Source organism: Apodemus sylvaticus, chromosome 6 (assembly GCF_947179515.1).
Source record: "Apodemus sylvaticus chromosome 6, mApoSyl1.1, whole genome shotgun sequence".
Taxonomy (NCBI): domain Eukaryota; kingdom Metazoa; phylum Chordata; class Mammalia; order Rodentia; family Muridae; genus Apodemus; species Apodemus sylvaticus.
In genome coordinates this window covers 114,858,467-114,882,242 of record NC_067477.1, presented here as the reverse complement: position 1 = coordinate 114,882,242, position 23,776 = coordinate 114,858,467, and the positions used below count along the sequence as shown (strand labels likewise).

At 43.8% G+C, this 23,776-nt stretch overlaps 1 protein-coding gene across 1 annotated transcript in view; it reads left to right on the top strand.

Annotated features, from left to right (window-relative positions):
* Hadha (hydroxyacyl-CoA dehydrogenase trifunctional multienzyme complex subunit alpha) overlaps nt 1-23,776 on the top strand; it is a 32,615-nt gene that overhangs the window by 5,838 nt on the left and 3,001 nt on the right. Inside the window, exons 3-15 of the mRNA XM_052186210.1 lie at nt 63-133; nt 1,588-1,721; nt 2,670-2,808; nt 4,243-4,362; nt 6,243-6,345; nt 10,919-11,041; nt 11,839-11,957; nt 13,870-13,926; nt 16,212-16,321; nt 17,131-17,265; nt 19,487-19,658; nt 22,494-22,580; nt 23,449-23,589. Coding sequence (XP_052042170.1) covers nt 63-133; nt 1,588-1,721; nt 2,670-2,808; nt 4,243-4,362; nt 6,243-6,345; nt 10,919-11,041; nt 11,839-11,957; nt 13,870-13,926; nt 16,212-16,321; nt 17,131-17,265; nt 19,487-19,658; nt 22,494-22,580; nt 23,449-23,589 — 1,511 coding nt within the window. The remainder of the gene's footprint in view (nt 1-62; nt 134-1,587; nt 1,722-2,669; nt 2,809-4,242; nt 4,363-6,242; nt 6,346-10,918; nt 11,042-11,838; nt 11,958-13,869; nt 13,927-16,211; nt 16,322-17,130; nt 17,266-19,486; nt 19,659-22,493; nt 22,581-23,448; nt 23,590-23,776) is intronic.

Genomic DNA, 23,776 nt, shown 5'->3' with positions numbered 1-23,776 from the left:
TATCACTTTGTAGATATTTACAATAAGCATGTTTAGAAACAAATTTGTCTTCTCTTTTTTAGCCAGAACCCATATTAATTATGGAGTCAAAGGAGATGTGGCAGTTATTCGGATTAACTCACCCAATTCAAAGGTACCTGAATTTTCTTGAGTTAATTTCTACCAACCACAATTATGAATCCTATCCTATGTAGAAATGAAATCTCCCTATCTTGAAGTGGACCCGTCTCATGATTTTTAAAATTTTGTGAGTTACATGGCTGTCCTTGAAGAAGAATTCCTTCTTGGGGCCATGAGTAGTGACAAAGGCTAGCCTGGTCTACAGAGCAAGTTCCAGGTCAGCTAGAACTCCATAGTGAGACCCTATCCCAAAACAAGGGAAACAATTCCTCCATGGTGGTGTTTGGTTGGAGAAGCAGAGGCGGGGGATCTCTGTGGCTTCCAGGCAGCCAGAGCTCCTTAGAGAGCTCCTATCTCAGAAACAGACAGGACACAAAAAAGTAATTCCTTCCTGTTGCCTCTAAGTGTCAGATTAATAGCAGGATTAATAAAACTAGCTTTCTGTTGTTGCATAGAATGAGGATGATAGCTGTTGTTGATAACTTTATCCACTTCATTACTGCCTGACAGAGTCATTCATTCCTCATAGCAGGATGGCTGGGGTAAATATGGACACTGACAGAGCCGTCGTTCAAGTAGGCTGTCTGGGGTAAATGTGAACTATTGGCTCTTGAGCCTCCTGGGGGATTTGGATGACCCAGACAGTCCACGTGCTAGAAATCAGATTCTGTGAAAATGGAACCTGGATCTTAGCAAATTCAGCAGTGCAGGAAGCAGCCCCTCAGTCTTTTGCCAAGAGTAGATTATTGCAGGAATTCCTTCTCTCCCCCATTTCAAGTATAAAGGTGTCCTTAAAAAAAAAAAAATAGGAGGACCTGTACAGGAAACACCTAACAGCTACAACAAATTAACAATGATTGCAGCCAGTCCCTTCACTCGAGTTAGTCTTATACTAACTAACTAACTAACTAACTATATACTAACTAATGATTCAAATTTGATTTTATTAACCTAATTTTCTGAAGTTTAATATATTAACAAAGTGAAGTCCTTACTATGTCTAATTTTGATCCCTTTTTTAAATGTTGCATAGGTTCCCCACAACCACCAATAAATATTTGTAGATTTACTTATACCATGCATACTCTTAGGATACAACCTCACATTCTCTTTTTTATTTTGGGGTGTTTGTTTGTTTGTTTGTTTGTTTGTGATCGGGCTCACTGTGTGTCCCTGCTGGCTGGGAACTTTGCGTGTACACCAGGCGAGCCATAGGCTTGCAAGCCAGTTAACCACAGTATCTCTCCAAATTGTGAGACCCATTGTTAAAGGGAGGGGTACTAACAGTTAACTAAAGCTGCATGAACAGAAGACTGTTGGGCTTTAGGGAGTTTTGATCTGTCCGGGTTTTGGTTTTGGTTTCTTCTGGCAATATGTGTCTGCTGCAAAAACAGACTTGACAATGATAGTCTGTATGTGTGTGAAATTTCCAGTTTAAACCCTTAGATGTAGCTATTTCTCATGTAGGTAAATACATTGAATAAAGAAGTACAATCAGAGTTTGTAGAAGTAATGAATGAAATCTGGGCCAATGACCAAATCAGGAGTGCTGTCCTCATCTCGTCAAAGCCTGGCTGTTTTGTCGCAGGTGCTGACATCAAGTAAGTTTATCCTGCTTGATTGCGTATTTTTAGATAATACCTTCTCTAAAATAAGATAGAAGTAAATTCTCCAAAAGTTGTTTTTTTAAGTCATTCTCCAGGGTATAATAAAGTTCATGAAATAGAGAAATTTGTTGCTTAAATCATAGATAACTAAATGCAGGTTTTTCATAAGTTAACCAAGAATGAATGCCTAGTTTTCATCTCTCAGACCAACAAACATCTAGAGTGCGGTTTGGCAGTACTTAGCAGAATTAAAAGTTCAGGGGCTGGGGAGATGCTCGGTGGGTAAAATCCTGCTGCTTAGCCGATGTTCTGAGCTAGATTCCCAGCATCCATGGGAAAGGCTGGACATGGTGAGTCTGATGAATTACTTTGTCTCAAAAAGTAGGACATGAAGAAGTCACCTGTCAGTGGCTTCCACACGTGCTTGCACAGGTGAGCACATACAATCCACAAGTAATACACCCACACAAGATGTGGGTGCAATACATATGTTCCAGCCACATCCTCTCATCCAGGTGTATATACTTAAGAAATCTTACTCTATTTATGAGGACCAGTATAGAGGAATAATCAGGCCTGGAAACACAGATAACGAAGCATTTGAAACAAGCCATAAGTCAGAAGGAAAACAGGCGTGTCTGGCTAGTGAAGACAACAAGATAGCTTAAAGAGATTAACTAGATCCAGAATATAACCTTAGAACTGCCTGACCAGACAGTAATATGTAGTGAATATTTACCAGGTGATGTTCTTGTTAGTACTTTATGGTCAATAGCTTGTTACAGAGCAAAATAAATTGTGTAACATGTTCCATTCTGTGTTTGAAGACTCTGCCAAATATTGATATACACTGAGATAAGTATATAGTGGGTGAAGTATTTTACAAAATAGGTCACAGTTTCATCTCTCCTTTTGTGTTGTTCTTTTTTGTCAATATTTCAGCATGCTAGCCTCTTGTACAACCCCCCAAGAAGCAACACGAATATCACAGGAAGGACAGAGAATGTTTGAGAAACTTGAAAAGTCCCCAAAGCCTGTTGTGGCCGCCATCAGTGGATCCTGCTTGGGAGGAGGACTTGAGGTATAGAAGTGTTCTAGAGATGTACAGACCCTCCCACTCACGGGTGGGGTGTGCTAGAGATGTACAGACCCTCCCACTCACGGGTGGGGTGTAATAGGGATGTAGAGAGTCTCCGAACCACTGGCAGGATGTTCCACCATAGCGCTTTAGGCTACTGTTTCACCTAAAAACAGTAAAAGAACAGTTTTCTGAGTAGAAGTGGTTTTATTTTCAGCAGTCAAATGCCTGAATGGGTTTAATTCTTAATTTGTGAGAAATGGCAAGTGAGAGCAGGCAGTGAGCTGAGCACTGCAGTTTCCATTTACTCCGGGATGTGAACCACACTTTTGAAGGCTTTCTCACAGCTGAGCACCTGCTTCCGGCTCACGGGGCAGAGATCCCAAGTGTGACCTGAAGTCATGTTAAGTTGGCTGAGTCTTACAAATTTGTGTGTGTGTGTGTGAGTGTGACAGATAGACAGACAGACACACACACACATGCACACAGACATGAACAAGTGAGAGTTTCTTGTGAGCAGTAGAGATGATAAGATTGAAGAGTTTTCTATCTGTAAAACTCTTCAAAATAAGATTAAAGAGGTTTTATTTTTGTTTTTTAAGACAGGATCTCACTTTGTAGACCAACCTGGCCTCAAACTCAGAGACCTGCCTGCCTCTGCTTCCCAAGTGCTAAGGTTAAAGGCGTGCACACTGACCAGCTGAGAGAAGAGATTCTTACTAGATTGTGCTGTATTTTTAAAAAGAGGGGGGGAAAAAGACATTTGTTGAGCATTTGTCACATGTTGGGCTATATGCTGGGTTTTTATATACATTAATAAAAGAAACCTGGGCCTGATCCCCAAAAGAATTTGATTAATAAGAAAAAGGTTTCAGAAGTATCCCATATATAGTATAGTTGTATTCAAAAGCAACAGTCAGCAAGGCCTATCAGGAAAGTGCAAGTATGCCTGATTGATTGGAAGGGATCATCTCCATTTCTCAGCCTCGGACTCACGGGCAGCTGGGTCTACCAGCTGGGTCATTGTTACCAAGACTCGAGGAGAATTGTTAGTCATTATTGCTTTCAAGTATAAGACAAGGGTCTTGCTACGTTGCCGAAGCTGGTCTCAAACTCACAGGCTCAGACAATTCTCCTGCCTCGGACTCTTGTGTAGCCAAAACTATAGACATACACTTCTGGCTTGAATTTTTAATTGGTTAAATTCCATTGCCACCAGAATATTTTTAAGGAGAATAGCAACCTAAAAATGGGCTAATAAATTGTGAAAATAGGTAGAAAAAGTAAATTGTAGAGTGCCAAATGTCAGCCTAAGGTATCAGGGTTGATTTTGTGGTGCATTTCTGCTCTATAAATAATCTTTAGACCTGCCAACCTAGGTGCCAAATGATCCAGTTAAATTTTCTAGTATTCTAATTGTTTTTTATTTGTTTGAAGCTCGCCATAGCATGCCAATACAGAATAGCAACAAAAGACAGGAAAACAGTATTAGGCGTCCCTGAAGTGTTACTAGGAATCCTACCAGGAGCCGGAGGCACCCAGAGACTGCCCAAAATGGTGAGTTTATGATCCCCCGACACCATACTCTTGAGACTGCTGTACATAAATACCCCATAGATTTAGTCCATCTTGTACAAATATATAATATAGACACTCAGTGTAGAATTCAGAAACCAAGTAAATTAGTCATGTAGAGGATCATTGAGAGCTTTTTTCATTCCTTATACTTATTTTTTTCAGTCCTACAGAATTGTTGATCAATCTTACTTAATCCTTTATGAAGTGTAAAGATGATAAGCTACTGTCTTACTTTTCCAGAACGTTAATTTTCTCCTCTTCTACACAGTATCTCTTAATAGTCTTTTAAAACCATGGGTCATAGTTCATGATAAGTAAGAGACAGAACTTCCCCATCCCTCTCTGATTTGGACCATCTTCTTGCTGTATTCAAAGGACCAAAAAAGACACAATAAGTTTTTGGGTTTCTAAGGAGAGTCATCCCTGGAAGCTACAGAGAAATTTCATATCAAACCAGAAAGCACTGAGCCTCGGAGCTTCTAGCACTGTAGACTCCTCAGTGAAGAGGACTCAGAAGAGAGGCTGCACAGGGATGATACAAGTTAGAGCGGGAAAGGAGGTTTTATTTCACTTGGTTGGTTTTGATCTGTTTTTATAAGCCTCATTCTGTATCCTAGACTGGCCTACACTCTTGTCCATCCCCCACCTCACCCTCCCAAGTGCTGGACTAACACATACCAAACTAGTAATGAAAATCATACTCCTCTCTTTATGAGAAATGTCTAGAAGATGTCTTGACATAAAAAGTTTTGTTCTATTTCTTTACTTACATTGCTAGACGTTCTTTCATTTTTTTGGTTTTTTTTTGGGGGGGGGGGTTGTTTGTTTGTTTTTAAGCCAGGGTCTCTCTATATGGTTCTGACTATCCTGGAGTTCACTGTGTAGACCAGGCTAGGCTAAAACTCAAACGAAATCTTGCCTCCATACCCAGCTGTTTTTGTTTGTTTTGTTGTTGTTGTTTTGTTGTGAGTCAGGGTCTTCTCTGCAATTCAAACAAGCCTTGAGTCCATAATTCTCCTGCCTCAGCCTTCCAAGATTTGGGATTATAGAACAAACCATACCTGGCTAGAAATCAGAATTTCTTTTATTTATTTATTTATTTATTTATTTATTTATTTATTTATTTTTGGTTTTTTGGGTTTTTTTTTTTTTTTTTTTTTTTGGTTTTTTGAATTTGGTTTTTTGAATTTGGTATTTTTGAGACAGGGTTTCTCTGTATAGCCCTGGCTTTTCTGGAACTCACTCTGTAGACCAGGCTGGCCTCGAACTCAGAAATCCGCCTGCCTCTGCCTCCCAGAGTGCTGGGATTACAGGCATGTACCACCACGGCCCAGCAGACTAGAGTTTTGAATACTGTATAAATGATGGAAAATAAATTGAGAATGACATTAGTCTACAATTTTAGTTCATGTAAAATGAATTTTCCACTTCATCAATTCCTTATGCTATTGAATTTAAAAGACACCATAAAGACATTTTCTTCTTCAGATGGATATCTAATCTCAAAACTTAAAAACGTATTAGTATATAAATTTTAATTTACTAATGAAAGAACATAAAGCTGGTTTGACTTTTCTCCTTTTTTAAAAGAAATTACTACATCCATTTGTTGATATTGAGTGCACATGCACAGGTGTACCAGGGTGTGCATGTGAGGGCAGAGGCCATCTTTCAGGACTCAGTTTCTCCTTCTGCCATGAGAGGCCTAACTATTAAACTCGGGCTGTCAGACTTGACAGAGGCACCTCGACCCACTGAGCGTCTCGCCAGCCCCACTTCCCCTCTGAAGTCTGCTCACTTGATGATTTGTACCTAACTTCCGCCCTCTTTCCCCCTGGACTCTGTGCCTTGCTTGTAAGGTGGGTGTGCCTGCTGCATTTGACATGATGCTGACTGGGAAAAACATTCGTGCAGACAGAGCAAAGAAAATGGGACTGGTTGACCAGCTGGTGGAACCGCTGGGTAAGTGTTAACGTGAGTCAGAATTTTGGTCATATAGACTTGCTTATTTTCTGCAGGATTTGATCTCTTGAATATTAGGATGAAACTCAAAACTCTTAAGAATGAAGTAATGATTTTTTGAGGAGTAACATTTTCTTTTTTCTTTTTAAAGGGCTGGGAGTGAGGGTTCAGGGTGAGACAGGGTTTTTCTGGGTACCCTTTGCCATCCTGGAATTTGCTCTGAAGACCAGGTTGGCCTCAAACTCCCAACTGCTGGGATTAAAGGCATGCACTACCACCAACCAACAAAGAGTGATGTTTTCTTTTGTTTGTTTGTTTGTTTGTTTGTTTGTTTGAGACAGGGTTTCTCTATGTAGCCCTGGCTGTCCTGGAACTCACTCTGTAGAACAGGCTGGCCTCGAACTCAGAAATCTGCCTGCCTCTGCCTCCCAAGTGCTGGGATCAAAGGCATGCGCCACCACCGCCCTGCAGAGTGATGGTTTCTAAGAGCTAATAATCATCTTCACCTCCACACTGATTTCTACTTACTTTATTGATTATTTGGATACTAACAATACAAGAATCAGTTCAGCCCTTAGTGCTGTCGTAAGTCACCTGTGTTCCTATCCATGTGTAAGTCTCCTTCAGTCTCTGGTGGAAGGTCTTTGTTTTGTTTTGTTTTGTTATTTTTGTTTGGAGTGTGTGAGATTAAACCAGGGTCTTCTGCACACTGGGCCAGTATTCTGTCACTGAGCTGCATCCCTCCCTGTGTGTTTAAATACACACTAGAAGAGGGCATCAGATCCCTTTACAGATGGTTGTGAGTCACCCTGTGACTTCTGAGAATTGAACTCGGGACCTTTGGAAGAACTGACAATTCCTGACTGCTAAGCTACCACTCTAGCTGCTCTATTTCCTTTCTTAAAGCCTGACCTTAGGGATGAGGGTGGTACTTAGATCCCAAGTCAATAGCATGATCTACAAAAATCCCCCAAATAACAAAACAACACGAAAAACCCTCTAGGTGCAGAAAGAGATGGCCCAGATGGTAATGATGTTTGCCACACAAGCCTGGTGACCTGAATTTGACCTCCTAGAGACCATGTAAAGGTTAAAGGAGAGAATGAAATCCATAAAATTGTTCTTTGACCTCCACATGTGTGTAATGCCATGTCCCTTGAACATTGGTCTGTGATCCATTTTAGGTTAACATTTACATGAGTGTCTTTATTCTTTTGCATACAAATATCAATGTTCTGTACCATTTTTTAAGAAAATTATTCTAGCTGGGCATAATGGTATATACCATTAATCAGAACACAGACAAGTAGATTTCTGTGAGTTCAAGGCCACCTTATTCTACATAGCATGTTCCAGGACATACAGAACTACTTTGAGAGACCCTGGCTCAATTTTAAAAAAAAAATGGAAAATTATTTTTTCACTAGTGAACTACAGTGGCATCTTGGTCAAAAGTCAGCTATAGGGCAGGAGAGATGGCTCATCAGTTAAGAGCCCCGACTGCTCTTCCAGAGGTCCTGAGTTCAATTCCCAGCAACCACATGGTGGCTCACAACCATCTGATGTCCTCTTCCTCTTCTGGTGTGTCTGAAGACAGTGACAGTGTACTCATATAAATAAAATAAATAAATCTTTAAAAAAAACTTTGTAAAAAAAAAAGTCAACTATATATTCTATTTCTAGTTATCCAGCTTCCTGTCGAATCAACACAATGTGGTCTTGACTATTGCCTTATCAGATAGTATATTCCTCCAACTATGCTCTATTCATTCAAATTATTTTTCTATAATAGTTGCTTTGCATTTGAATATAGATTCTGTAATCAAAGTGATCATACCTACAAAGACTACCGATATAATAATACGCGCTAGAATTTTGATTAGAATATTGTCTTAGGGTTTCCATTGCTGCGAAGAGACACCATGACTAAGACAACTTTTAATTTGGGGCTGGCTTACAGTTTCAGAGGTTCAGTCCACTATCGTCATGGCGGGAAGCATGGCAGCATGCAGGCAGACATGGTGTTGGAGGAGCCTAGAGTTCTAGATCTTGATCCTTCAGAGAGAGACTGTCTTCTGCCGGCTAGGAAGAAGGACCATTTCACACTGTGTAGAGCGTGAGCAGGACCTCAGAGCCTGCACAGCCCGGGGCACCCTTTCTTCACCAAGTGCATACCTCTTCCAACAAAGCTGTGTGGACCTGACAGTGCCATTCCCGTGGGCCAGGCTCATGCAAACTACCGCGAATATTACGCCATCAGAGTCAGCTCCCTCAGTTGAAGAGCTCAATTTCTCAGCAGTGTTTTATACTTCTTGACTTTGCAGTTAACATTTCAGTTTATTCCTGGTTATTGCAGTTTTAGGACAATCTGCTTTATTTTGCATTAAATACTCGTTTGTAGAAATGTAATTGATTTGGGGACATGGACCCTATGCTGTGTGATTTTAATAAGCTAATTTATTAAGCCTGCGAGCCTTCTTTGTGGATTACTGAAGCTTTTCTACATATGCTACCATGTTCTGTGAAAGTAGTCAGCGTAACTTCTTCCTTCTCTATCTGAATGCCGTTTCTTTTTCTGGACTTTTGCTATGGCTGAGACCTCTGTGCAGGGCTGGACAGGAATAGTGGGGGCACACAGGTCACTCCCAGTCCCAGAGGGAAGGAGTGCAGTGGTGGCTGCAGGTTGTCCTGGATGCCCGTCGTCAAGCTGAATGCATTGCCCCTTTCCTCACAGTTTGCTAAGAGCAGGTGTTAATCCTGTTACATGTCTTCTTAGTTTTTATTACAGTGATTTTATGATTTGTTTTCCTTTTTGGTGTCAATTGAGCTGATTTTTTTTTTTATATCAAGCCAGCCTTTGCCCAGGAATAAACTCCACTTAGATATAATACAGTATCCCATTTATAAATTGCTGGCTTGATCACCTATAAATAATATCTATGCCTGGTAAGGAAAATGAATGGTCTCATGGATAATTGTATTCTCTTACAGTATTTGCATGGGGTTAGTGTCAGGCAGTGCTGGCCTCATGAAATGAGTTGTAAAGTTTTTCCTCTCTCTTTTTTTTCTGGAAAATTCTGTGTAGAATTGATATTTCTTCTTACATAAATACCTAGAAGAATTAACCACAAAGTCATATATGGGGTTGGAGGGTTCTTATTTTTCTTTTGTTTTGTTTTGCTATGATTTTCTTTCTGGCTTAGATGGCGCTAGGGTTTATTTTAGTTTTGTTTGTTTTTGTTTTTTAAGATTTTATTTATGTTCACGTGTGTATCTGAGTATGAGTGTACCCATATGTGTGTTCATATACACACAGAAGAGGGCTTGACTCCCATGAAGCCAGAGTTACAGGAGGTTGGGAGGTATCTCACTGCTAAAGAGGCCTTGAACAAACAGGCTTTATGGAGCCTGACAGAAAAAAATGGCTTGGTAATAGGGCAAAGTATCTTTAAGATTCTCATCCTCTCATTAAGAAGGTGTCAACTGGCTCTGAGGTAAACAGACCTAGGAGGGAAGGTATCTGGACTCAGAACGGCAGTGTGCGTGAGAACATAGCCAGCCTGTGACCCGTGACCTTGCTTGTACCTCCCCTGAGGACTACGGTGTGGAGTGAGGACTGGCCACACTCCAAGTGTGTATAGGAAGGCAGTATTCCCAGTGTCCTGTCCCTAACCCTCAGGGAGTACCTCAGTTGGTCACAGTTCTTTGCCTAGTAAGGTGACCTTCATCCTACAAGGTGTGGGCCACTAGCCATCCTGTGTGGTGGTCTCGTCCTGCTTCTCTAGTCATCTTCCCTGGCCTTAGGTAGCGCTCGCTCGTGACTGTGCAGGGCAGTGCTGGCCGAAGTCCTGCTGGGTGACCCTGTTGTGGTGCATATGTTCAGCAGCACTCTGCTTACAGAGTCCCTTGGCCTTGGCTGACATGCAGCATAAGGAGACAGTTGAGGTTGACTTCCATGAACTCGCTGAGCCTTGGTTTAAAGGTTTCATTCTGATTCTTCTTCTCCACTCTGGTTCAAAACAAGACAGATGTCTTACCAGAGTTATGTGTTTGTAGTAGGCTCCATCCTCTACACTTTGTTTCCAAAGGGCTTCAAGTGTGTAGACTGCTTTCAGTACTCCAGCGCCTTCTCCAAGAGTGGTTCATGCAGTCCTTAAGTAGACAGCCTGCTTGTGTCTGTTTCACCCCCCCCCACCCCTAACTTCTCTTCTTGTATTTCTCAGCTTCACCATTGTTTGTTTGTTTGTTTGTTTGTTTGTTTGCAAAGTCTCACACATGCTAATTATACACTCCACTGAGCTACACACATAGCCTGATTCCTGCCTGCTACAGGCTCACAGGCTGGCAGAAGCCATAAATGGGAAGTTAGTTGCTGTCTTACTTAGGGTCACAGTTGCTGGGCTGAAACACAGTGACCAAAGCAACTAGGGGAGGACAGGCTTTGTTTGGCTTTCACTCCTACATCACGGGTCATCACTGAAGGAAGTGAGGGAGACTTCCTGCCAGGGTTTTGTCTGCCTAGGACTGGTTCGAGCTTGATTTACATTGTTTTTGTTTTATTTTGTCTTTACAGGACCTGGAACAAAATCTCCAGAAGAAAGGACAATTGAATACCTAGAAGAAGTTGCAGTTAATTTTGCTAAAGGCCTGGCTGATAGGAAGGTCTCTGCCAAGCAGAGCAAAGGCCTGATGGAAAGTACGTGGGTGTGTTAACCGCACATAGCCAGGCTTCGCCTGCTCTTGAGCCGCTTGAGACCCTGCCTCTAAAGAAACGGAAAGATGCCTCTAATCCCAGCACTTGGGAGGCAGAGGCAGGCAGAGCTCTGTAAATCTGAAGCCAGCCTGGTCTACAGAGCAAGGTCCAGGACAGCCTGAGCTACACAGAGAAACCCTGTCTCTAAAAGCAGGAGAGGAATTGGGGAGGCATATTAGGAGTAAGCCTTAAAGGGTACAACTCTGCCTCAAGGACAAGTCCTCAGCTTTATACTAACAGCTAAAGCCACATTTTTAAAGATTTATTTATTTATTTATTTATTTATTTATTTATTTATTGTATATGAGTACACTGTAGCTGTCTTCAGATACACCAGAATTGTACATTGGATTCCATTACAGATGATTGTGAGCCACCATATGGTTGCTGGGAATTGAATTCAAGACCCCTAGAAGAGCAATCAGTGCTCTTAACTACTGAGCTATCTCTACAGCTAAAGCCATTGTTTAAAAGCCTGTTATTTTGGAAAATTTTAAACATTAATACAAGAGTAGATTATAATAGTGTGATAAGGCTTCAAATCCCAGACTAAACCTTAACACATACAAAGTAATTAGCGCACGCTAAGGCAGTACAGTACAGGCAGAGGGTGATGGTTCCGTTGTGTTCCTTCAGATTGTGTTCCTAAAATTACTGTAGTGCTGTGGAGTCTGCAGAGCAAGTGGACAAGGGAGCCCTGGATTGGCTCAGTAAACATCTAACCACATTTTATCTTACAGAGCTGACATCATATGCCATGACTATCCCATTTGTCAGACAACAGGTTTATAAAACAGTTGAGGAAAAAGTGAAGAAGCAGACCAAAGGCCTTTATCCTGCACCTTTGAAAATAATTGATGTGAGTTGCCCTGGGCACCCACCTTTCCCCGCGTCCTTCCTCTTACTGGAAGCAGTGCTTCCTATTGTGATTCTGAGCCGTGTGAGTGTGAGCTCTGTGTGCACGCTCACTTGCTTATTGTGATTCTGAGCTGTGTGTGCTTGTGTGCACGCGCGCGTATGTACACTTGTCTTTGAAAGAGTCTCTCTGTAGGTCTGGCCTTCAACCCAGGACCCGCTCTGTAGACAAGACTGACCTAGAACTCACAGTGCTCTGCCTCCCTCTGCATCCTGGGTGCTGGCTGAGATTAAAGACCTGAGCCACTATTCCCAGCTGATAATAATTGTTTAAAAAGACATTCCCATTGCTATAATTCTTAAGAAGGCCTAATGATGTAGAAGCAATATGAAAAGACAAAGGAAGACAATTAAAAACTCTTTTTTGGTTTTTTGGGTTTGGTTTTTTCGAGACAGGGTTTCTCTGTTTAGCTCTGGCTGTCCTGTAACTTTTCAGACTGGGAGATTCAAGAACATATAATCAAAACAAGAAGGCAGGGATTCATATTAACCCTGTCTTTAAAAAAAAAAAATCAAGATGTGGTAATCCTCACACTCTGGGAGGCAGATGCAGGGGGCAGATCTCTGAGTTCTAAGCAAGCCTGCTCTACATAGAGAACTATAGGACAGCCAGAGCTACATAGAGAGAACAAACCTCTAGATTCCATCCCCAGCACTGTAAAAAGAAATTGTATGAAACATGACACACACATCTACATTCATACTTAACAGTCTGGGCTGGAGAAATTAAATACTTATGGTGAGAGAGATAGCTATGCAAGATATAAAACAGCAGAAAAATTAATGCCAGGTAATCAGTGCTCAGAGGAAGCATCAGCGAGGTGAGGTGGGCGCTCATGGGGTCCGACTGAGGGGAACTCGGGGTAGGTGGAGGGAGATCCAGGCCATCAGCACGGGGAAAGTTACGGAAACTGGCAGCTTGAGGGACTCAAGGGACACTATAGCAAGGCAAGCTAAACTTAGTCTTAAAAGGTTAGCAATAATGAAATAACCAATTTTACTTTGTCCTGTACTTTAGTTATTTTTCGTGGTAGAGGGTCAAAGAGAATTAGGAGAGACAAAATAGAGTTATCAGCCAGCTAGCTATCTTGATAATGGAAAATTGAAGTTTGAGTAAGACTCTGGGGTACCTTTAAGTAAACACAGTACTGCTTAAGAAGCTTGCTAAGCTGGAACGATGAGTTTGCATAGTGCAGGAAGTCAGCTGAAGAATGCAGATCATTGCTGGGCGGGCGGTGGTGGCACACGCCTTTAATCCCAGCACTTGGGAGGCAGAGGCAGGCCTGGTCTACAGAGTGAGTTTCAGGACTGCCAGGACTACACAGAGAAACCCTGTCTCGAAAAAACAAAACAAAAAAAAAAAAAAAAAGGAATGCAGATCATTTATTGTTTAATGAATTTGGGGTTTGGTTTGTTTTGTTTCCTGTCATATGTATAAATGATGGAGGTTGGAGTTTGGGGTCTTTCCTTTGTCTTTTCTATTTACCACCATTTGTGGGATAGTGCCCACCCCAGATGTAAAGTTAAGTGGCCTGGAGTTCCTGGTTAATGTGACTGACAAGATCACGCACACATCAGAGGCACAGAGAAGCAAGCAGAAAGTGCTGGCTTTAGAGAGAAGCTGGAGGAGCAGCTTAAGGTGCCCTTCCTGCTGGGTTCAACTGAGCTGGGAGACAGTCATTCAGGGTCTGCCCTTGCCGAGCTGGGGGTGTGACCTACTGGGTGTGTGACCTACTGGGTGTGTGACCTACTGGGTATGTGACTCACAGCCTGATAAGAGTGGTTGTTTTACTCTGCATCACTTTGCCTCTAGCTATTCTGTTGCAACACTGAACATGCGCCTTTGTGGTTTTTAGGCTGTGAAGGCTGGACTTGAACAAGGAAATGACGCTGGTTATCTCACTGAATCACAGGTGAGATTTTTTATTTCCAGTGTTCCTTCTTCTGATTAGTCTGTGGCTGAGTGGCTTGAGAATGGGGTGGTGTCTGCAGTGCTTGAAACAGCTCAGTAATGAGGATGCCATGAACACCGGGGAGCAGCCACTCCCTTCTGAGCCAACCCTGTGAACACCTCTTGTCTGCACTGGGGCTGATTTTGTTGTGACAAAATGCATACATTGTGAGCTAGGGATATATAGGTCAACGTAGAGCGACTGCCTATAACTCGTACACGGTCCTAGGTCCAACCCCAGTATCAGAGACAAACAGGGAAAGCAAACACTGATTTACATGTACATATGTTCTCTAAGGCTTAAAGATGCAACATTTTTGGTGAATTAGAAAGAGTCTCTTGCAATCAGATACAGACAAAGAAGCATGTGTTGACTAGTCCTAAAGATCATTACCAGGTATACATACTCATATGTACGTACCGAAAAATAGAAGCATAAGGCTCACAAATCAGTATTGATCTTGCTGCAGCATGCAGTCGGCCCTCCCTCTTTACAGTCCTGTATCAACCACTGGACACACATATTTGGGAAGGAGGATATTGGAATGAAGAGGGGTCAGGAGAGAGTGGGAGGCAGTGGAGCACATATGACTGGTATATTAGATACATATAAAATTTTAAATTGCATTGTCGTGAATATGTAGACTTTTGTTGTTATCAATTGCGTATATAGAATATTTGCCTTGCATTAGATATTATAGTTAATCTAGAGTCAACTTGAAATACAGAGGATATGCACATACTGTATAATTTTAGGTAAAGAGCTTGGGAATTTGTGCATTATGTCTCTCCAAAGGTCCTAAAACTACAGTGTTTGCATGGATTCCAAGGAGTGGCTATACTTGACATTGTTTGTATGTGAGTGTGTGTGTGTGTGTGTGTGGGTGTGGGTGTGTGTACTTTTTACATATATGTATATGCTTTTTATATAAAACCACTTATCAAAACCTATTGGATTCATAACCTGATAGATCTTTATCCATAATCTAAAATCTATAGGATATCCAAATAGAAATGTTCTTTTCAGATTAAGTGTAGCATAAAGTCTGTGGGCCATTATTTCATGTTGTTAGTGTGTATGAGCAATGTTATCAGAGAGAGTCTTCCTTCGCATCGCTGTTTGTAACCCCATAATTATGCCAGTGTGTGCTAGCAGTGTTAATAATAGTCAGCATGGTGAACCCAGTCGTTTTCCTAGTGTTCCTATTAATCCTCGTGACAGCACCATGAACTAGGCATCTATTTTCCCATTTAAGTGATGAAGAAAGCTTGGCAGTAGGGAAGGACAAGACCAGGGTGCAAACCCAACTGTGTCAAACTGAGATTCGAGCTTCTATGCTGGGAACCACTAAACCAAGGGACTCATCCATGATACTGAGACATGTTTTTTTAAAAATATTTATTTATTTATTTATTTATTTAACTACAAAATACTGTAGCTGTCTTTTATTTATTTATTTATTTATTTATTTATTTATTTATTTAACTACAAAATACTGTAGCTGTCTTCAGACACCCCAAAAAAGGGCGTCAGATCTCATTAAAGATAGTAGTGAGCCATCATGTGGTTGCTGGGATTTGAACTCAAGACCTTCGGAAGAGCAGTCAGTGCTCTTAATTACTGAGCCTTCTCTCCAGCCCCAGCTGAGACACTTTTAAAGTAGGTAGCAGTGGGAATGGTGCTGAGCCACCTGCTGCGGTGGAAAGAAACCTGAAGTCTTTAGGACCCTGCTCAAGTTCTGCCTTAGACAGTATGGCCCTAACTTCTGGACCACCTCTCAGTCCTCACTGTAGCGGGTTATTGGAGGAATGGTGAAAATCCTTCTGGGCCTGAGGCTGTCGACCACTGGCAAAGGTTATCACTGCTCAGCTGCAAGAGTCTGAGAACTGCCACATCAAAACCTCCTTCAAGGCCACGTGTGGTGGCAGAGGCAGGTAGAGCGCTGAGTTCGAGGTCAGCCTGGTCTACAGAGTGAGTTCCAGAACAGCCAGGGCTACACAGAGAAACCCTGTTTTGTTTTTGTTTTTTAATTAATTTTTAAAAATTAATAAGTTAAGCAAAACAAAACAAAAAACCAAACCTCCCTCAAAGCAGTGGTGAGACGCCTTTCAGAGGACAGTGAGGAGGACTGCAACCCCGGCTGCAGCCTGTGGAATTGAGGCACTAGGTGTCCCCTGCTGTGCAGAGGAAGTGGGGACTAGGACCTCGGAGTTCTACCTTTCCTTTTTTTCTTTTTTACCTTTCAGAAATTTGGAGAGCTTGCATTGACCAAAGAATCGAAGGCCCTGATGGGGCTTTATAATGGCCAGGTCCTGTGTAAGAAAAATAAATTTGGAGCGCCACAGAAGAGTGTTCAGTAAGCCGCGCTGCCCAGGAAGCCGGGGGATTTGCTTTGCAGCGGTGTGAGGTGTTGAGGCTCCACAGAACCACATCCGCCTCAGCCTCCTCTGCCCTGGAGCTGAGCCTTTATTCCAGTACATTCTTGTTTCAGACCCTCTGAGCTCTCTAGCAGGTTTATAGAGCTTTCTCTTCTCAGGATGATCTCCTGGCAGGATCTCTGGTTTAGGTGTCAATCTCAGACCAAAGCTGTAACTCAGCTCCACTGTAAATACTTGCCTGGCATACAGGAGCTCCGAGTTCAGTTGCCAATACCACACAACCCAGGTATGCTGATGAAAGACTCTTAGCCCTGCACTCATGAGGGTGAGAAGTTCAGTCATCCTCTTCATGGTGAGTTCAAGGCCAGCCTCGGCTACATAGGACTTGTCTCAAAAGAAAAAGAGAAAACCTAGAAGCTACTAGTAAGGAGACTGAAGTACCCTGGCTAGGACAGTAAATCTTGGGAGAAAGGAGAATGAGAGAAAAATGCTAAAATCACTATAAGTTATCAGACAGACCACCTTGGTTTAGATTAGACTTGGTTTTCCATGCTTTGGGCAATTGAGAGTTGGTTTAGTTCTACCTTCATGGAAAGACCAAGTTTTTGGACCCAGTGAGTTTTCCATTTATCTTTAAAAATCAAAAATTTATTGTAGATAGAAATCATAAAAAGCTCTTATACTTGTGGCTGGTGTGGTTGGTTTGTTGGCTCCCAGCGTGGGCAGTGTTTCCTGGCTGCTCAGTGCCCGGGATGCTCACCAGAACTGTTTGGTCCTGTCCCTCCAGGCAGCTGGCCATCCTTGGCGCAGGGCTGATGGGGGCCGGCATTGCCCAGGTCTCTGTGGATAAGGGACTGAAAACTCTTCTTAAAGACACGACGGTGACTGGACTGGGCCGGGGACAGCAGCAAGTGTTCAAAGGGTAAGTGGCCTGTTTGTGCAGGATGTGAACTGTGTCTGGGGCAGGGGCAAGGGGTTTGGTATTGTCTTGTTTTTCATCACAAGGCCCTTTTGCCTGAACATAAAGAGCCCCATACGCTATAGTTTTACCAAAGTTTCCTTGGATAGTCTTAGAAATACTAATTATTCTTTCAACACTTTTTCTTGTTAATATCATAGGTCATTGGCCTTTGAATGTTTCCTTATTAGTAGCTATTTTAAATGCCATTTATTTTATCCTTTAGTATGAAACTGGTAATTGTCAGCCTGGCTAAGGTTTGCATGTAGTTGCCCCAGTGGAATGGGTTATGGAACCTGCACAGCTCTTCAGGCAGGGCTGAGAGAGGGTGTCTAAGAGCATGTGCTGACCAGGTAGGTAAAGGCAGGGCTGGCACGGCTCTCCGGAGGCTTTCCTGACCCGAGTGACACAACAGAGCCCGTGACTCAGATGCCCGAGCTTGCAGACCTCCTCCATGTCTGCAGCGAAACACCCATGTGCCAGAAGTATAAATAAAGGTGAAACAAACGTTTTAAAATAAAAACGGATGGCTCACAGTCCCGTCTCTCATGGATGCTGCCAGTTCTGTGAGAGGAAATGGAGTCAGCTCAGCCACACTGAGGCTGTGTTCAGCCCAGTGGTCTGCAGACATGGCGCATTAGCTGACTGCATCAGACCGGCTTGCTTGGGACTTTTTGCTGAGTGAGGGCATGTGTCTCCTAAGTGGACTATGTAGCTTGAGCACGCTGTCGTCCTCTGTGGAGGAGGTGTGTGCTGTGCTACAGTGCTGGCCAGGACCTGGCAGCAGGTGACACTGCCAGACTACACTGTAAAATAAAAAGGAGGGGGCAGCAGCGTATGCAGCCACACTGTCCCAACCCCAACGCCTAGACCCCCCTTCCAGCATCTGCAGTCGCCAGAATGAAGAGCTTTGCCATAGGATAGCCTGACCCCTGACTTCTTCTGGTGGCCTCTCTAGATACTTCCTTTCTCATCTTAGGCCTGGAGTGCCACTTGGGTGACAAGTACTGCTACTTGGGACATGTTTTCTTTCCCTTCCCAGAAGCAGTCTTACTCGGCACTGAGTCAGTCACTGCTTTTGGCACTTAGACAGCCTGCTGTGGCCAACTGTAAGAAGGCAGCCCATGCTTTTTAACACCTTTATTGGACAAAAAAATTAAAAATTTCTATATGCATTGCTATTTTGTCTTTATGTATGTCTGTATGAGAGTGTTGGATTCTCTGAAACTGGTGTTACAAACAGTTGTGAGCTGCCATGTGGGTGCTGGGACTTGAACCCAGGTCCTTTGGGAGAGCAGCCAGTGCTCTTAATTGCTCAGCCATTTCTCCAGCCCCTTATTGGACACTTCTGTGAACTTAGCTGTGACTTTAGTTTTTCTTTCACTTAAAGAGTTAGTGAGGAGGCAGAGGCAGGCGAATTTCTGAGTTCGAGGCCAGCCTGGTCTACAGAGTGAGTTCCAGGACAGCCAGGGCTACACAGAGAAACCCTGTCTCGAAAAAACCAAATCCAAAAAAAAAACAAAAAAAAAAAAGAGTTAGTGAATGGGTTTTCAATTCATTCAGAGGAGAATTCTCTAATTCTGTAAAGTATGGTTAAGATGAACCTAAAACAAGTCTCTTATTCCTTGGCAATGAGAAAGATTCAGTAACTGAGTAACAAGAATCCTTTGTAGTTTTCCTGGGAAAAGACAAACTTTAGTGTGCAACTTGTGTACCGAGAGGAAGTGGATTGACAGGCTGAAAGCAACCCTGGTCTGGAGATGTAGCTCAGTGTGAGAGTGCTCACGAAGACCTGGGTTCGATCCCTGTGCTGGGGTTGTGGGGCAGTGCTCGGCCTCTGTCCTCTAGATTGTATTAGAGAACAGCGTAAAGGGTACAGAGGTGAGTGTGAACACCCGCTGGTCTGGGACAAGAGCCCCCCTCTGTCCTTCCATCTCATCCTTGCCTCGTTCACCTTCTTGCTGGCCCCCCACTGTCTTATGAGGAGGAAAGCCAGTGTGCCCGGGTCCACCTTGACCTCAGATGCTAATCACCTCCCTCACTAGCTGCATAACCCCGAGTCCCTCTGAACTTGACCTCTTCAACATGGGGTAATGGCGCACCCTCACCGGGAGGCTGAAGCCACACCACAGCTGTCTGGCCTCTAGTCTTCTGCCATTCTTTTCTAAGAGTGTGTTCTTTCTAGGCTGAATGACAAAGTGAAGAAGAAAGCTCTCACGTCGTTCGAAAGGGATTCCATCTTCAGCAACTTGATTGGACAGCTCGATTACAAGGGCTTCGAGAAGGCAGACATGGTGATTGAGGCCGTGTTTGAGGACCTCGGTGTGAAGCACAAAGTGCTGAAGGAAGTGGAAAGTGTACGTGAGGGCTCCCCAAGGACACTGAGCTGAGGGGTCTCATAGGAGGGGATACATGTGCTAGAGCACATGTGGAGGATCCTAGGGGAAGAAATTAAGTACCCTCTGCTCCTAAGCACAGGTCTCAGTAGCCATATTGAACTGGAAATGGGGGAGGTTTCCAACATCCAAATAGCCTCATAGAGTCCACCTTGTGTCTTGGGAATTTGTTGTTGCTGGCTGTGAGCTGTGATCAGATGTTTCATGTCTCGGTAGCAGAGGGCACTAAGGAAGCTTCTCTAGGCTCTTCGGATGCTTATCTGTGGAGGCGCTCCTTTGGTCCTGCCCACGTGTCCTTAAGATGAGATGACGTGAACAAACTGTGTGTCTCACGTGGGTCTAGGAAGGAGAAATGGCTGTAGTCCAAGCGTGAGAAAGACCACAGCTGAACTAGACTAGTGAAATGGTCCTGAGCTGGCAGCGCTGGTGGCCGTGGTGTGAGCTGTGAAGCAGGCAGTATTACTAAGGCCTCCTAAGTGGTGTCTCTTAGCCATCCATAATGGGGTCTGATGCCCTCTTCTGGTGAGCAGGTGTACGTGCAGACTGGCCACTCAAATAAATACATCTTTAAGAAGAAAGAAAAGAGGGAAAGTCCAAAGCATGAGGAGGAAGACCTCCAGCACAGCATCAGCCATCCTCTCTCCTGACCTCTTGATGCTTTTAAGAAAATTTCCAAGCTGAATCTACTAATGGTTCAGTTTAAATTAGTCATCTCTTAACTGCCATGGAACTAAACAAACCGTTCCTGACATTCTTCACAGGACAGTTTCTAAAGATTTGTTTATTTTTTTATTTATATGAGTACACTGCAGCTGGACAGTTTCTAAAGATTTGTTTATTTTTTTTATTTATATGAGTACACTGTACTGTGTCTGGTCTTCAGACACCCCTGAAGAGTGCACTGGATGCCATCTCTCCAGCCCACGGGACAGTTTCTATACACTTCCCTGTCCTGTGTCGGTCATTACCTCACACCTCAGAGTACACGTTGTTGAGAAGCATCTCTTGAACACATCCCCTTTGCACAGTTCTGCAGCGAACAGCGCCTAAACACCAATGCTTCCAGGACCTCCCTCCTCCCATGGCCAGAACATCTCCATAGCAAGGTCCCCCACGAGCAAAAGTAGCTGCAGAACTGCAGCAAGGCCCAAGACCAACAGTCATGCTTGTTGGTAAAACCAAGTCATGGCCAGCCCTCATTTAGAGCATGGGAAATAAATTCCTTCTTCTAGGAAGAAAGGCATGATGACCTAGGAGCAGGAGAGTGTGGCCTGCCCGCTTGGGAGATAAGGATTTGTTCTTCCTAGAGTAGAAGATAAGGCGAGCCTTGAACTTACTATATAGCCGAGGGTAACTTTCAGATCCTGCTGCCTCTTCCCTAGTGCTAGGATCACTAGCATGCGGCACTGTGCCCAGTGATGTGATCCTGGGGGTCTGGCCCAGGGCTGTGCACATGTGGCGAGCACTCTGCCTTCTGAGCTCCGTCTCTAGCCCCAAGAGGACCTTTCCTCACCCTGATGCCATACTAGTGGCCACGAGAGTATGTTCAGAGTCACGCCACACCATCGGCTCACGGTCCTCTCTAGCTGGTTAGAGTCATAGGGTCCTCATCCCAGCCAGGCCTTTCTCTCAGAAGCCTGTTCAGTCCTTTGCTCTCTTCTTTTTCTTTTTTTTTTAATATAGAGCATCTCTGTGGTCACATGCACTGATTCTTTTTTTCTTTAATTTTTTATTTTTTATTTATTATATGTAAGTACACTGTAACTGTCGTCAGACATCCCAGAAGAGGGCATCAGATCCCATTATAGATGGTTGTGAGCCACCATGTGGTTGCTGGGATTTGAACTCAGGACCTTTAGAAGAGCAGTTAGTGCTCTTAACTGCTGAGCCATCTCTCCAGCCCCTCTTCTTCTTTAATCTTTTTTTTTTTTTTTTTTGGTTTGTTGGGGTTTTTTGTTTTGTTTTGTTTTTGTTTTTTTGGATTTGGTTTTTTCAAGACAGGGTTTCTCTATATAGCCCTGGCTGTCCTGGAACTCACTCTATAGACCAGGCTGGCCTCGAACCCGGAAATCCGCCTGCTGGGATTACAGGCGTGCACCACCACTGCCCAGCTTTTCTTCTTTAATCTTAACGATTTACTTTTTGTTTGTCATAATTACCATTTTGTACTCCACTTTTCAGTGTGTTAAATGTGTCTTCAACCTTAATTCTAATCTCTTTGCATTCCGTCTGTGCCAGGTTTATGCAAATTTAACAGAGACACCTTCCATACTTTTCACCCGTGTCAGAAAACTTGACTAAGTTGAGCTCAGAGCCAGAAGGCCGAGCCACCTGTGTTAGTGACAGTGCAGAGACAGGCGACTAAAGCTAATGGTAGTATTTGTTTGCTGCATGCATAATTAGAGTGGATAGTGCCCTTCAGTGACTCTGTTAGGATGAAGGAAGTATACACTTTCTGGCTTAGGAAAGGTGAGTGGGGTTAGAGAACAGTGTGATCTTCCAGACTTGAGAGCACATCCAAATATCAAGAGGGGTCAGCGTCCAGGCCCCACCCGGACTGAGCCTGGTTCGGCTTCCTTCTGGCATTTATGCAGGGCGCCATGCTTACCCCATTGCTGGGATGTGCTCTCCAGGACAGGGCAGGCTGTCCGGAGAGGACAAGGCCAACAGCAAAGCTCTTACTTAGGTGGCTAGGAGTCTGGGTGAGTCCATCAGCTGTGAGCAAGTATGGGCGGAGAGTAGGTTGGGCCCGAGCGTCACTCAACTGACAGATGCTTACATGCGTTTCCCCTGCAGGTGACTCCAGAACACTGTATCTTTGCCAGCAACACGTCTGCTCTCCCAATCAATCAAATTGCTGCTGTCAGCAAAAGGCCTGAGAAGGTAAACCGGACAGAAAGCCCTCAAATGGCGGACTGCTTCAGACTCACTGGCTGAGATATTAGAATATATATGAACCAAGAAAGACCAGTGTAGATTATGAAATGGATGGGGTCACAGAAATGGTCACAGAAAACTAAGTGCCATGCTCTATGGGGTAGGATAGGTGGATTGTAGCTGAAAGCGCTTTGGTGGCTCGTGTGCATCCCTCACGGTGGCTGTTTCTCAAGTGTAGACTAAGTGTAGACTTATATCAGAATCTGCTGTTAAAGGCTAGGTCCTAAACCAAGAAGCAGCGTGTGGTTCACTGTACAGTGTGGGACCTGCCCAGGCTGTAAGACTCCAGCTCCAGACCTGGAAGATCAGAGCTGGGGGACCCAGCTTCACCCTGAGAAGTACTTTCACTGAGCATTTGGAAGGCTGTATAGAAGGTTCCCTTTGCTTAGGCAGATTCAGGAAGAATGCAGTCATTCAAAGAGGAAAAAAAGTCTCACTTCTCTGGAGGATACCAGTTACTTCAACTGAGCAGCCAGAGAGACTGGAAATAAACAAACAAAAACATTTCCAAACAGCTAAAGTTGCTAATACTAAGTCTGTCTCTCCAAACCACACATGCCTGACTCTTCCTCCTCACACCATGAGGACCTCCTCACAGCAGTCTCCCTTTGCTAGCAGGCTGGTCCAGGGGTGTGATGTGGGCCTGATGGAGACGAGCCCAGGGGCGGCAGGAGACCACGGGTCCAAACCTCTGCCTAGATCAGCAGTGTTCTGCCCACAGACCCTTCCCTCCCGCCAGTGTTTCCCCAAGAGAACCAGGGAGTGGCCAGGTTCCCGCGGCACTGGTAACCTGTTGGTTATGGCCCCTCACCAGGTGATCGGCATGCACTACTTCTCTCCCGTGGACAAGATGCAGCTTCTAGAAATCATCACGACCGACAAAACCTCCAAGGACACAACGGCCTCTGCTGTAGCCGTGGGTCTCAGGCAGGGGAAGGTCATCATTGTGGTCAAGGTAAGGCCAGAAGCAGTGACAGGTTATGGAAGTTCAAACCTTGAGCCTCCAGGTTGGTTATAATCTCCTGGGGGGATGGGGGATTCCAGCCTCTAAAACACTGTCTTCCAAAATGGACAAAGGTTGTCTCTAAAATGGACAGAAGTACTAAACTGTCCTGCTGAGGTAGGGAAGGTTCAGGAATGTC